Raw genomic sequence first — 14,151 nt, 5'->3', positions numbered from 1 at the left:
GAGAAACAAGAGCTGGGGGTAGAAAAGGAAAGTGTCTCTTGACACTCACTTTGTTACTGAGGCTGCATAAGATGGGATGGCCCCTGTGGTGCTCGTTTTAAGAACTATTATTCTTGTCAGAGCTCAGTGACCTGGTTGAAAAATTAGACCTGGGCTGCTGGCTGCACTTACTCCTCCCCAGCACAATAGAACAGTTTCCATTTATCGAACTATTACATTTTTTGGGCTGAGCTGTACCTTGACCAAAATTGATGGAAATTTCCAAGATTTTTTTTGTTTTTTTTATTAAGGTTATGCTGCTTCGCATTCTTAGAGCAGTTTAGTCAAGCAGCTCATAACACCAGCAGTGACCTTATTTTTAGAGAATCTGTGTGCCATCCATGCAGCAGAATATATCTATTTAATCACAGCATTCATTTAAGAACATTGCATTACTTGGCAAATATTGGTAAATTACTCTTGCACATTCATCCCTAGTTTTCTACGGAAAATAACCACTTAATCATGGTGTTGACTTTCCTTAACACCATTTAGTAATTACTGTTAAGCAGGTAGATATAATTTACAATAACATACTTGCTAGATTGCAAGGCTCAATAGTGGAGGAATAAATTTTCATAATACTGCTAAAAGTAATGCACCAGAGAATGTGTCACCATAATTAGAACCCATTTGAAAATAATACCTAAACGGCAGGAGAAAAAGCTTGGAGCTTCCTTTTTAACGGAGTTAAAATAAAAAGAGAAAAAATCCATGGTTCTGTTTCTTACCTAGGGGAGACTGGGCTGTGCTTTCCAGCAGGTCATAATCACCTATAAAAGTGGAAATTTGGTATGAAATTGTTTTGATTGTGTTTTCTATTAAGACCCAAACTGGTCTCTGAGGAAATCAGTGAATAGGATCCAATTGATTTTTATTTGTTTGGACCAAGCCCAAAGGCAATAAATACTTGATTTTTTCTTTTCAGGAAGTAAACACAGTTTACTTGTGAGTTTAAATCAAAGATGAACCTATGAAATTTAAAAATTGCTACTGCAAGCAGCGAGCACATAGCTAAAAACACATACCATCAAACTAGGACCAATTTCATTGAAAAATAAAAAAGTCAAATATTATATCTTTAGAAATTTACATTTATACACTGTCAAATATTATATCTTTAGAAATTTACATTTATATACTGTAGATGTTGAATTACAGTCAGTTTTCATGGAATTCATGAAAAATTATTTCCATTCATCAGTGCAAAAAGGCAATAATTAATTGATTTTAAGGAAGACAGTCTCATTTTGTGGTTTTAGGTTAGATCACATTGATTTCTAGAAACTTACCAGATTTTTACTTTCACTTTTTATCAGCATGTTACAATGAACTATACGTATTAATTATCATAAGAGTTGATGCACAAGCAACCCTGATATTATCGTGTGCTCTACATATAATTTTTGAGAACCGGGGTACATAAGAGTTATTCAGCACAACTGATTCTTACCTGCATGGGTTTGCCCCAAGTTATCTACTTCCCAACCTGAAATTAGAAGAATAAAAATAATTAATTTGATCCTGATAATAGTTCCCCTTTCGTAAGAGGAGTGGATGTAGCATTGCCCAGAGAGGAACTGCAAGAAAATTTTGTTTAAATCCTCTTTTTCAAGATGAGACTGTATTATTATGGCTGAAAAGTGCTTTTCAGAAGAAGGCCAACTGCATTGGATTGTTAAATCTGTGGTTATCATGGAGTTTTCATCAAACTCCAGGAAGCATATGAAAAAGAGATGAGTGATCTTATTTGTGGGTTGTTTTTTTCCTCTTCTTCTTTTTTTTTTTTTTTGGAGGAGAGAGGGGAGGGTTTTGAAATAATAAAGACCCACATATTTCTAAAATATTATGCTGAAACCCACCCTGATTTGTATATTAAAAATACAAATATTACAATGAGGAATCATAAAAAATTGAGTTTGCATTAAAAATTGTCCTTTTCCTTCCTTTTGTCCTTCCAAAATATAATGTTGGGATTATTTCAAACCAATTTCCCACCCACTCTACTAAATACTTAAGCTGAACTGCACTGAAATCAGACTTTCCCTGAATCCTCAGTGGATTTTGGCTCAAGTTTGGTGCTGGGGAATGCATAAAGAGGAGCAGTTCTAAGCCACCAAGTGGTGCTGCTGCATCGTGCAGAGAGAAACACTGAGGAGCCTGACAAAGCTGTCTGCGAATAGCTCTGCCAGTGGCCCACCGACCAGGGAAAAAATATTTCCAAGGTTTCATTGACTGCTAAGGCAGGTTAAATGTTTAGATTGGCTTAGTTCTGTTTCCCCTGGAGTAACCACAGGGCTACAGGTTGTTCTTCTTTAACCCTGAACATATGGTCAAACCTTAACTAGGGATTGCAAAAGCTGTTCACTGACTTGTATGAAAGCGTTTTTATTAAAAGTAAAAACCAAATAAAGATTGGTTTTCACTGAATTTCACTGAATTTTTTTTTAGAGTTGGAAGGGACCATATAGATCATCTAGTCCAACTCCCCTGCTGAAGCAGGATTGCTTAGAGAATGCTACCCAGGACTGCATCCAGGCGGGTCTTGAAAATCTCCAAAGAAGGGGACTCCACAACCTCCCTGGGCAGCCTGTTCCAGGGCTCTGTCACCCTCACCGTGAAGAAATTCTCTCTCATATTTGACTGGAACCTCCTATGTTCCAGCTTGTGCCCGTTGCCCCTCGTCCTCTCACTGGCAACCACTGAAAAGAGTCTGGCTCCCTCCTCCTTCAACCCACCCTTGAGATACTTATAGGCATTAATAAGGTCTCCCCTCAGCCTTCTCTTCTCCAGGCTAAAGAGTCCCAGCTCTCTCAGCCTTTCTTCATAAGGGAGATGCTCCAATCCCTTAATCATCTTTGCTGCCCTTCGCTGGACTCTTTCCAGTAGTTCCCTATCCCTCTTGAATTGGGGAGTCCAGAACTGGATGCAATACTCCAGTTGTGGCCTCACCAGGGCAGAGTAGAGGGGGAGAATGACTTCCCTCGACCTACTAGCCACACTCTTCCCTATGCAGCCCAGGATTCTGTTGGCCTTCCTGGCCACAAGAGCACATTGCTTGCTCATTGTCATTTTGCTGTCTACCAGGACTCCCAGATCTTTCTCTTCGGAGCTTGGCTCCAGCAGGTCCACGCCTAACCTGTATTGGTGCCTGACATTCTTCTTGCCCAGGTGTAGCACCTTACACTTTTCCCTGTTGAACCTCATGAGGTTCTTCCTTGCCCAGCTCTCCAGCCTGTCCAGGTCTCTCTGGATGGCAGCACGGCCCTCCGGGGTGTCAGCCACCCCACCCAACTTGGTATCATCAGCAAACTTGCTGAGGATACACTCTGTCCCCTCGTCCAGGTCACTGATGAATATGTTGAACAGGACTGGACCAAGTATTGACCCCTGGGGGACACCACTGGTTACTGGCCTCCAGCTTGAACCTGTTCCATTAACCATTACCCTTTGGGTCCTGTCACATAGCCAGTTCTCAATCCACCTCACTGTCCCCTCATCCAGCCCACACTTCCTTAGTTTCCCATCCTATGGGAAAGGACGATCCTATGAAAAAAAACTATGAAAGTTTTGATCCTATGGGAAAGGAGAAAGACAGAATCTAAAGAAAAAAAAATAGTAAAGAGAGTCTTTTCAGCACAGCATAAAATGCATTTTACATTTTATGCTTTTTCAGATTTGTCATCGTGATGTATTAATTTAAAATTCATTGATTTCTTTCCTCTAAAATAAGTCAGATGTGCTTTTTGATCTTTTAAGATAGAAAACAGAGGATTTAGTGTGAAGATGAGGGTGGGGGTCTAGAAAACCAAGCTGAAGCACCAGGGAGGCTGTACTGTGTCTTTGAAGGGATGTGTTCAACATCAAACCTACACATTCAACCCACCAGTTACTCTGGAGGGTTAATCTTGAAAGCAATGATGAGAACACCCTTGGTCTACTGGCCTCTCTGTCCAACTCCAGCTGCTTTCAAGATTTCATATACGAGAATTCTTGGATGTTTGCAAATATGGGGTAGGTGTACTAATTCTGAAGAGAAGTCACCAATGCTCTGAGGAAACATTTTCCAGTGAAGATCGTTCAACCTGCTGCATCAGACTAAATTACCAGATGCTGCAGAAGCGCTATGGCTGTGCTCCAGTTTCCTGGCAGAATAACAGGGATGCTTCCGTAGATTATTTTCCTGTTTATCTCCTAAGCCTACCAAAACCCAGGTTTATTAACAGTGATATAGTTCAGATATAGATGTCTGTGTTGCTAAAATCTGAATTCAGAACACAAACTTTAGGATGCCCTGTGGGAATTTTTACCTGCGGTTTTATTAGGCAGAGGATCTAAGAGCAAGCCACTGTCCCTCTATCACTGTCTTTCATAGTGTCTTTCATAACCTGTTGACACTCAGATCAGTAGCTCATAATGGAATTGGTTCCTTATATGAGGTCACCTCACTCAATAGCCCAACCCACAGAAGCAGGATAAGAAGAAGCTGCAAAAAACCTCCAAAAAACTTTTTGACTCATAAAAATACAGTTTTACTTTACTAGTTGTACAGTGCGGCTTAAATCCTGATATGTGATATTGCAAACTTTCAAGCATTCTTGATGGAGTAAGACCAGGTCAATATTAAGTAGATTGAAGCCTTATGTTCCTGGGATCCTGGTATATTACACTGATGGCTCAGAAAAATATAATTTTTGAAAGATAAATGTTCTAAATGTAGCTATTTTTTTCCTATAATCTAAAAAAGGAGAAAATAAAAATTACCATTATTTCACTTTAAATATGGGTGGCAGTTAGTCACACTGATGTTAAAATATTAGATTTTAGTTCATTTTGAATTTCATGACATCTGTAATAGCAGTTAAAACATCATATTAATGTAGTTTGGTGAAATGAAGAGACTTTTTATATTAATTTTTTTTTTTTACATTTACATTTTACTATTGCATTTTAACTTTGTTTGGACATTATGAAGGGATTCATATTTTCGATAACGTTAATTTTCTGATTGCTGTAGGAGCAAACCTGCCTTTTATTAACATGTTTTTTGACATCTGAGTCCTTGCTAATGTACCGAAGAAAGTTTCAGTACAACCTTTTACTACACAGGCTTTTAGTCTTGATCCATCAACCTAATTTTCACTAATAAGTTAAGCTATTGGAAAGTCAATTAGATTTATACTGAACATTATGCCCTGAATTACAACTAAATGTCAAAATTAGTCTAACAAGCATTGGGATAACATACACAAGTATATTTGTGTGTGTATGCATTTATATATAAGCACGCAATGAGGGAACATACAGCCACCATCTGGCTTTAAATTCCTGCATGCTGCTGCTGCCCTTCTCTCTGACACCATATGTTTATGTATGTTGCTCCAGAATATGGATGTTTATATGATAAAAAACTGTGCCAGTGGCTATGTTTGCTCACATGTATGACAGTGCGATGGAGTTTATTTGGATTATTTCTGTGCTTAACATTTAACGTGTCTACATATATAGGGATGAAACCTGAGCTTGTGTTTGAACTTGGGCTGTAGGAAGTCCAGACATAGAGCAGTGCCTCTCATTTTTCAGACTGTTACCCTGAAAATGTATTTTTGTGGGGTTTTTTTCACCTGATTGCCTTTCTGACTCTAGAGAGACCTCAGCAAGTTTTCTCTGGTGTCAGTGATGTAATGGGCAAAGCTGTAGGGCACCCCACTGCATGGGCTGCCACATGAGTCCTCTCATTGCTTTACTCTTAGGACTTAAACAATGAGAAACTGGTGCATTAGACTTCGCTGATGAAGCAGAGAAAGCCCATCAAGATGATTATGCAACAGGCTAAATGAAATACATTACTTTCCCAGAAATGAACAATAAATAAAATATGCTTTTCATCTACTTTTTGACTGGAAAGCCATTTTTCAGGATTTTAATTTAAGGATTACATTCGTGACTAACATTGACACCTGTGCTCCTTATATGTAGTTAAACGACAGCACAGCCCAGTTTACAGGAGCTATTATACAGTGTCTTAGAACGCCATTTCAAAAATCAATAATTGCTTACATTAATTACTAAACTCCAAAGGAAGCTAATGTTACCCTTGACAAAGGATGGGTTACACAGTGTATTGACAGACAGTATTATTTACTGTTTGATCAGACTGAACAGGCAAGTGTCACTGTTTGGGAAGTAAAGCAGATCTTCCATTAGTGCTTTAACTGTCATTATTAATTAGATCTTATTTGCAGCACTACTTAGAGACCCTAGAGAAGATCCATCAGAATGCTGAATTGTCAGTTTCAAAGACCAAATAGAGAAACCAAACATAGAATATATTTCTTGCTTCTAATTTCTACATGAAGAAGTGGAAGAGAAGAAGAAAATAATCAAAGGCCTCAACACGGCCACCCATGGAGTTAGTGGCAGACACCTAGATATTTTATGCCCTTATTTGCACATTTATCAGACTTTCTTCCTTGGTTTTCATTTGCTGAGTCCCAGAAGACATAACTACCTTCCTCACTATCCTCCAGAGGATGAGAAATTTGATGCAAGCAATTGTTGCTTCTGATTTAAAGTGAACAGGACTGGCAAAGCGAAAGCCAAGAAACAGCCCGGGTACCATGAGCCTCGGAGCTCAGTGCAGCCTTTTAGATCCTCTCCTGTGTGCCAAATGTGTGCTGGCTGCTTTCGGTGTCAGCTGGCATGGCAACTGCTTTATCTCCCATAGATTTGTTTATCTGAGCACAACTTGCATTTAACCCTTTTGTTCCAGCATTTGTCCCTTATTAGTGGCAGGTGGGGTAATGAAAGGCTTCCAAAACTATTCTGTCCTGAAATGGCTCGCCCACACTTTTCCCTTATTCCTGTTGTTCCCGTTTCAGTATTATGGGACCAGTATTCAGACTGGTCCACATAGGTAATCCTCCAAAAGGTTGGATTTTGACCACTTTGAGATCAACGTGCAAAGCTCTCACTGGTTTTACCTCATGTTGAACATGTCGCTTCAGAAAGTACAGAGTCTGGGGCAGAGAGAGGTTATGGAAAACATTCCCTACAGTCACTTGTGCTGTCCAACTATGTGGATAATGATCTGATTTAGACAGGAAACTATTTTTTTCCTGTTTTTTATAGGACTGATTAGAAGCCTAACGTTTAATGTATAAATACACAATAAATCAGTGAGCTCTCATGCTGACTCTGCAGCATCCACCACACTGTGCCTTTTCGCTCCCTTCCCTATCGCTGCATGCTGCTCTCATGCACCAGCAATCTGTTCAGCCGGCTGGCAAAGCCACAGTCGGGAACAGTAGTCTACTTCGCAGCTTTTCTGGGGCTTTCTGAGCTCCCCACACAGCTACCGCTTGCACACCCTGCCTGCTTGCTTCTAATGCCCTCTGACCACTCCTGGACCTTGGCATGCATGATCCCACATCACACTAGCCAACCATCCTGCTTTCTTCACTCTTTTTTTTTTTTTTTTTTTCGGGGGGGAGGGGAGGGGGAAGTAATCCCAAATCAGCTACTACGTCTTTATAATCTCATTAGCAGGATCTGTAGAAAGTGGCAGCCAGGCAAGATTACAGAGTACACAGCCTTACAGGCTCCCACAACTTTCCCCTCCAACCTTTCCAGGGATTTTGGTCCCTCCAACCTCATGCCCTATAGACAATTCTTTAAACTACAGATTGAAAGTCATGGCTCCCTTGGTATTTATTGTGTTATTGCCATTTGCCTAGTCAAAGGGATTTGTGAGCATAATGCTCATACAAAGACATTAAAAAATTAAGTGGTATTGTTAGCTGTATTTAGAAAACCAGAAAACTGAAGCAGAGGAAAATTAAAGGTAAGATAGGAAGCCTGGTTCATATTTGGATGTTTGAATAAGAACTGGTGCTTATGACACCTGAGGAACTGATCCCATGGGGCAAATTCATCCCATCCAATTTATCCACCTGAATATAAGTTCATCTATATTTTAAGTCTCCTCTCATAAAGGGCAAAGAGACTGGCACTTCCAGAGGGTGATTTGTTTTAGACATCTACCGTAGGATGAGATGAACTAGCTTCTGAAAATTCTATGTTACCCAGTAGTTTGTGCAAAATATTGCAGTAAAGGCAGTGATGGAACTGATACACAAGTCCTTTCTTCCTATTTCCATGCTAATTTCAGGACACATGGTTTCATGACGTAGAGACCAGAAAACCCAGTGAATCATGCCTGGAGATCACAGGAGAATACCAGTGAGGTCCTGTAGCAGGTCCCATAACAATGAGTCTGAAGCAGGACTGATGTACAGATATATCAATAACATTCAAGGGAGATTATGACTTTCCCTTTTCTTCCTCTTTCTTATCAAAAGCTATGAAACTAACAGTGGACTGAGGTCACCATAGCAACTGCTAGGCATCATCTAAACATGATGTGTATCCTTCTTATGAGGCTGGCAGTCACAGGAGCATCCGTCAGAGTACAAGATCAACGCAAATACTACTGCAGGGTCTCCTAGTTCCAAAGAGGGCAGGGGTCATATTTCAAACAAAAAAGAAACATTGTCCAATGGAGATTATCAGTTATGAAATAAGTCCCAGAGAAGAAAGCAAATTAAGTCACTTGCTTAAAGGCAAGAACTGCTGGAATTGCTTTCTCGGTTGTTAGAGTCAAGGGGAGAAACAAGAATAGAGTGAAGACTGTTAGTAAAAGTTGAAACATCTGCCCATGTTGCACCTACAGTGATACTTCAATGTGTTACCTTTTGCTGTCCAAGCATTCTCCAAACTACTCAGCATGTCCTACCCTTGCATGCTTCCCAGGGAAGCATGGTTTTATTTAGCTTTCAGACCTTGTCAAAGGTCTTGAGCTGCATTACAGCTTGCCCCTGGTGACTGCAGGATGTCATCTTGCAAAGGACCAAGGACTTGATCTTTAACTGAAATGCTCTCGGTCACATTGTATGTTTGAGTATTAGAGGCACAGAGTCTTATCTCCCCATAATTTGGTGGGAAAGGCCATAAAATGTCCTTTTTCCTGTAAAATGCATTGATGAGGCCTTAAATACTTGATTGGAAACGTAGATATAGTTACTATTCTTTGATGGCAATATTTCCCTCCCATTCCACTCTGCACTGCAGATAGACTTTGGGATGCTGTGACTGAGGAGGCAGGCTTAATTATAGCTTGTCCTCCTTACTTTGGAAAAGCTGAAGTAATCCCAGCTTTACTGCCTGTGGAAAGTCTAGGGATGAAAACCAACATGAAAGGACTTGTTAATCTAGAAAGGACTATTATCTTGGTTATTGGCAAGACTTATTATTTGTAACATTGACACTTGGTAGGTCCCTCATACCCCTTCTTTACGTCACGATTCTTTCTGGGGCTGGCTGAACACTAAGAAACAATAACACATATGCAATCTGCAGACAGCTTTGAAAGCTGTCCAAAACCTTTAGCTGGTGTGTGTGTGTATATATATATATCTATATATATCTCTAAAACCTCAGATACCCTTGTATTGAACTTGCTTCTGAATGCTACATAGGATCTTAAATAAAAGTGAACGATGAAACGAAGGTATGCAAAGAGTCCTGGTTGCTTCAAAGACTAATTAAGATCTGATGGCTTATTTTTATTCCCATGATGCAAAAGCTATGGGATTTTTCTCTGTTATTCAGAGAGTAGTTCTTGGTTCCAGCATTTTTGTCCCTTCAGTTTTCATGCAGGAAGTTGAAATACCCACCAGGGGTGAGATATACTTGAATAGAAATCTAGTCTTTTGCATTGATCTTTTGCCTTGCCTATTTGACAGGCAAATGCAATTTCCAGTTTCAGACTGATGCAACGCTGACCTTAATTTCCAAGAAATCGACCTTAGTAGCCAAGAAATCCTGCATCTTCTACTTCAGTAGAAAATAAGTGCACAATCCCTCAGTTACATTGTTGTTCAGACAGCCCCCTGATCCTTAACAGTCATCTTTTCTTTTTGTCTATATCAAAAAATACCAGTACATAACCCAAACAAATAGAAACTGTAACTTGCAAATATTCTCAACAGCTTTCGCCTTGGCAATACAATGACTCTTAACTGTCTTTTCACCCAGTTTGGGCGTTATATATCATTTTCACAGTGGTACATAGTCAGCACTTAGAGACTTTACCAGGCATGTTTCTGTAGAAATGACACAGAAAGGCTTTCCACATATGAACATGTAGTATCACTTCCCCTCTCATTAACTCCTCTCTTGTCATCTTTTTGTCTTTGATTAGGGATAATATCTAAACTCAGACAGGAGGAAAAAAAAAACCCACAGATGGCTTCCCAAATCCAATTAATCCTGCATTCATAAATCCTATTGTCCACTCATGATATATAATATATCAGAATATATTAGGCTTAGTGCAGAACATATAAGGCTTAGTGATCTTGTGACAAAGTACTTGAGTGTCTCCCTGTATTTTTAATAGGATCAGTAACAGACTATTTTCAATTTCTTGTTTTCAGGGACAATAAAGCTTGTTGGCCAAGCACTGAAGTCATAAATTCCAGAGCAACAGCAAGTCAAACACTTTGATTCAAAAATGTGAACACGGGATTTAATTTCCTCTTAAACTCTAAAATACCTGGATACATTCTTTACTCTACTGGATTTTAGTTAGGACACCTTAATCCTAGTATCAATATAGGATGCATTTTATGTCTTTGGTAAAAATTATGTACATTTTCTCTATCTTGCATAGTAAACCATGCTTTGTAGTAATGCTCTTTTGGGTGTAGCAGGTAGTGTCCTAGATTGAGCACTAGAAAAACATTCTGAATTGCTGGAAGATTCAGTAAGAGCTAATCATATTTATTATTTGGATTTATGAATGAAAACATTTCCTCAATGTGGAACATATGGCAATGCTCAGAAACTGCCTATTATCATTTGTATTAGTTTTTAATGCAAATCAAAGATTTAAAAATATGCTCATTTCTAATCTGGCTATTGGGTTTCTTTCAATGGTCCATTTGAGTAATGTGGCTTTATAGGTTCCAGAATATCTCAGCCGTGCAGGGCAAAGAAAGAAAAAGCACAGATTAGGCTTCTATAGATTTCCATTGCCAGACACTATCACCTCTGGAAAAAAAGAGGAAAAAGAACAAAACAGAGAAAAATTTCCAGCTGGGAGTGCAGATCACTATGCTGGGGCCATCTCTAGGTCTTGTTATGTCATACTGAAATGCAACATCACAGCTGGACACACTTTTTTTTTTTTTTTTCCCTTTGTAAAGGTACCTTAGAATGCTTTAAGTATTTTTCACTCTGGAGTGGTTCTCTCTGGAGTTGGTACTGGAAAGCATAATATGCAGCAGCAACAGCATGGAAGTTACAGCTCCCAGTGAAAATAAAATTGTGAAATTGTGGATATCAGTCAAATAAATGAATGTTGAAGACGAAAATAAATTAATATTGAAGAACCCTCCAGAGGGAAAAACACTGTAAATCCTTAACCTACTAGATCAGAAAAGACTCAGGAGCTAATACGCTTTTTTCATGTGGAGAGATTTTGAGAACGATCTTTTTGTTCACAGTCTGCATCTGAAAGGAAATGAAAAATTCTGGTGATTTTGGAGAAGCAGAGAGGTGAAATGAAATTTTATAAGGAAATGTCACCAAGCACACAGCATGGGATGTAACATTAGGCTCTCTGTATGACGCTGACAGCAGTTCAAATGTTAGTCCTCAGTTCAGTTGTGGTGAGGGTAGAGTAGAGCATATTTTCAAATTAAAATCAGCAACAGCTGGTTTTTTTTAGCTAAATCCATAGATAGTTTTTCAGCAAAGTTTCTCTTCAGATGGCAGTTTAGTTGGTTAATTTTTATTTTGTAGTCTCCCTCTTTTTTTCTTCTTTTTTTTTTTTTTTTTTAATATTTTACTGCGTATGGAAATCAGATATCCAAGTCAAGGAAGCCAAACGCCTTTCTGAAATTCAAAAAATAAGCTGCCCCCACCAGTGTTTCCATTCATCTTACGATAAGCATTTGAGATAGGTCAGAGGAAACACCTTCTACAAGTACCCGTTGCTTTCCATTTATGGAACCAGAAATCCCTTGTCATCAGTTCAGACTTACACATGTAACTTTTCGATATCTAAAGCCGAGTGAGGTAATTCCTACCCCTTCTTCAAGATTAAAAATTCCCCATCATATGGTTTGCTTGTTGGTATTCAAGCAGTTGTATCTACAGGTGCTTCAGTGCTTCATAGGACAAACTTCTTAAAAGCGTAATTTAAAGTTATTGTTACTGTTTGTAAAAATGTTTTATGGTCATATAAAAATTTTGCTCTATTAAGAATGAATATGCTACTAATAAATAGCAATGTCAGTGCCGAGCCTAGTTACATATTATGGAATCATAGCAGCAGCCAGAGAATACTGTAAAAATCTATAAAATGTGATTAGCTGTGTCTTAGAAAAAATTAGTTATCTAATAACCCTTTCTTTAAGGAACCGTCATAAAATGTGACTTTTTTCATCAAGCCCTCATTGAAACAAATATACTTAGCTAATTAAAATTAGCAGCAATGATAGTGAAAACTCATGCTGATTCACCCAGGAGAGTGATTATGGATGTAGATATTTCCACCTTGGGGTCACTAGTGCAAATTCAGCTGGATCTGCAGAGATTTCAGACTATTCCAGATTAAATGTTTATTTGTTTATCTAATGAATTATGAATCTTGGTTTTGTTCCTACTGAACAGATGTCCAAAAACCCCTCAAACCGAGCACTACAAGAGGTAACAGCTGTCACTTTTGTTATTGATCCTGTAAGGAGATAAAAAACCCAGGACATATGTTTACACTGGACTGACTACTCCTCCCCTAGAGTCATACTATCACCCTGCTACAGGTCAAATGTGAAGTACAATATGTGAACAGGTCTGGAAATCCTAGGCAAATAATTTAAAGATATTATTTCAGTCCTTTATTTTGCATAGCTCTAGCTGTAGTAGATCTTTTATATATATATATATATTTTATTATTATTTTTCTTAAAGGTATATTACTTAGAGAGGGGAAAGTGGTATGTTATGTTGCCATGTGTTAACACACTGTAGCTGGAGGGTCTGTAGGCAAAGTAGATTACAAGCCACCGAAAAGGAGGGATCCTAATGGAAATTCAGAGAGGCGCTGTATGAGCAGCAGGCTTCCTGCAGTTATATCAGAAGATAACAACGTATCAGCCATCTGCTGATGCACAATAAATAACGAAAAAGTATTTTGCCTGCAGGCTGCAGCCATCACTGATAACCAGATAGGGAAAACTTTTGGTTGAGTGTTTTTCCTGCCCAAAGGATGACCAGGGTTGGTTTGACAACCAGGCTGAATGACAAGTAGTCAAAAAAAAAAAAAAAAAAAAAAAAATTTGATTACAAAGTAATGGAGAATCAAAAAAGAAAAAACACCACAACAAACAGACCCCCCCCCCCAAAAACAAACAAACAAAACAAAACCAACAAAAAAACACATACACAAAAAAAAACCTGGGAGAGGGAATAGTATTTCCTTACCCATGCTAGATACAAACCCTACTGGATGCTGACCTGTGTTTTTTTTTTCTATTATCACTAAATGTGGATGGCTCAGTAAGTGCCACCCTACTCAGACTCAATACTGAACCAATATTACAGCAGTAAAGATTATGTTTAATTATCATGGATATAATTAAAGCACACAGAATTGCAGTAGCACTTATATTTTCATACCTGACAGTTTAAAGAGGGGCTTATCTTTCCCTGCTCAAAAATTAGGTGCCTAGTTTAAGTGAATTGTCCTTAGTACTTGCTGGATAAAGAAAGAGAGTTATCTCCAAGGTATGATTCACCTCATGTCTATTGGAATAACATAAATTGCCTTCTGTGGGTCTCTGTCTCTCCGCTGATTACAGATGGAGTCTAGAGGACTAGTCCTCTAGTATAGAGAAAATGCTCAAGTTTCATGTGGATAAGTTTAGATGAGGTAATGATCACCCTTAAATACCTTTCCCTTTCACAAGCACTTGCTTCAGTGTCTGGATGAGTTCAAATGGATTTATTTAAAAGGTGAGGATTTCAGTGTTCCTGGAGCTGTGTATG

General features: G+C 38.7%; 1 protein-coding gene across 1 annotated transcript in view; it reads right to left on the bottom strand.

Moving 5' to 3' along the window:
* ADCYAP1R1 (ADCYAP receptor type I) overlaps positions 1–14,151 on the bottom strand; it is an 87,600-nt gene that overhangs the window by 38,723 nt on the left and 34,726 nt on the right. The window contains exons 4-5 of the mRNA XM_074157644.1: positions 1,493–1,528; positions 771–812 (exon numbers count right to left, since the gene is read on the bottom strand). Coding sequence (XP_074013745.1) covers positions 771–812; positions 1,493–1,528 — 78 coding nt within the window. The remainder of the gene's footprint in view (positions 1–770; positions 813–1,492; positions 1,529–14,151) is intronic.

Source organism: Numenius arquata, chromosome 12 (assembly GCF_964106895.1).
Source record: "Numenius arquata chromosome 12, bNumArq3.hap1.1, whole genome shotgun sequence".
In the NCBI taxonomy this organism is placed as follows: Eukaryota; Metazoa; Chordata; class Aves; order Charadriiformes; family Scolopacidae; genus Numenius; species Numenius arquata.
This window is presented reverse-complemented; position numbering and strand designations above follow the sequence as displayed.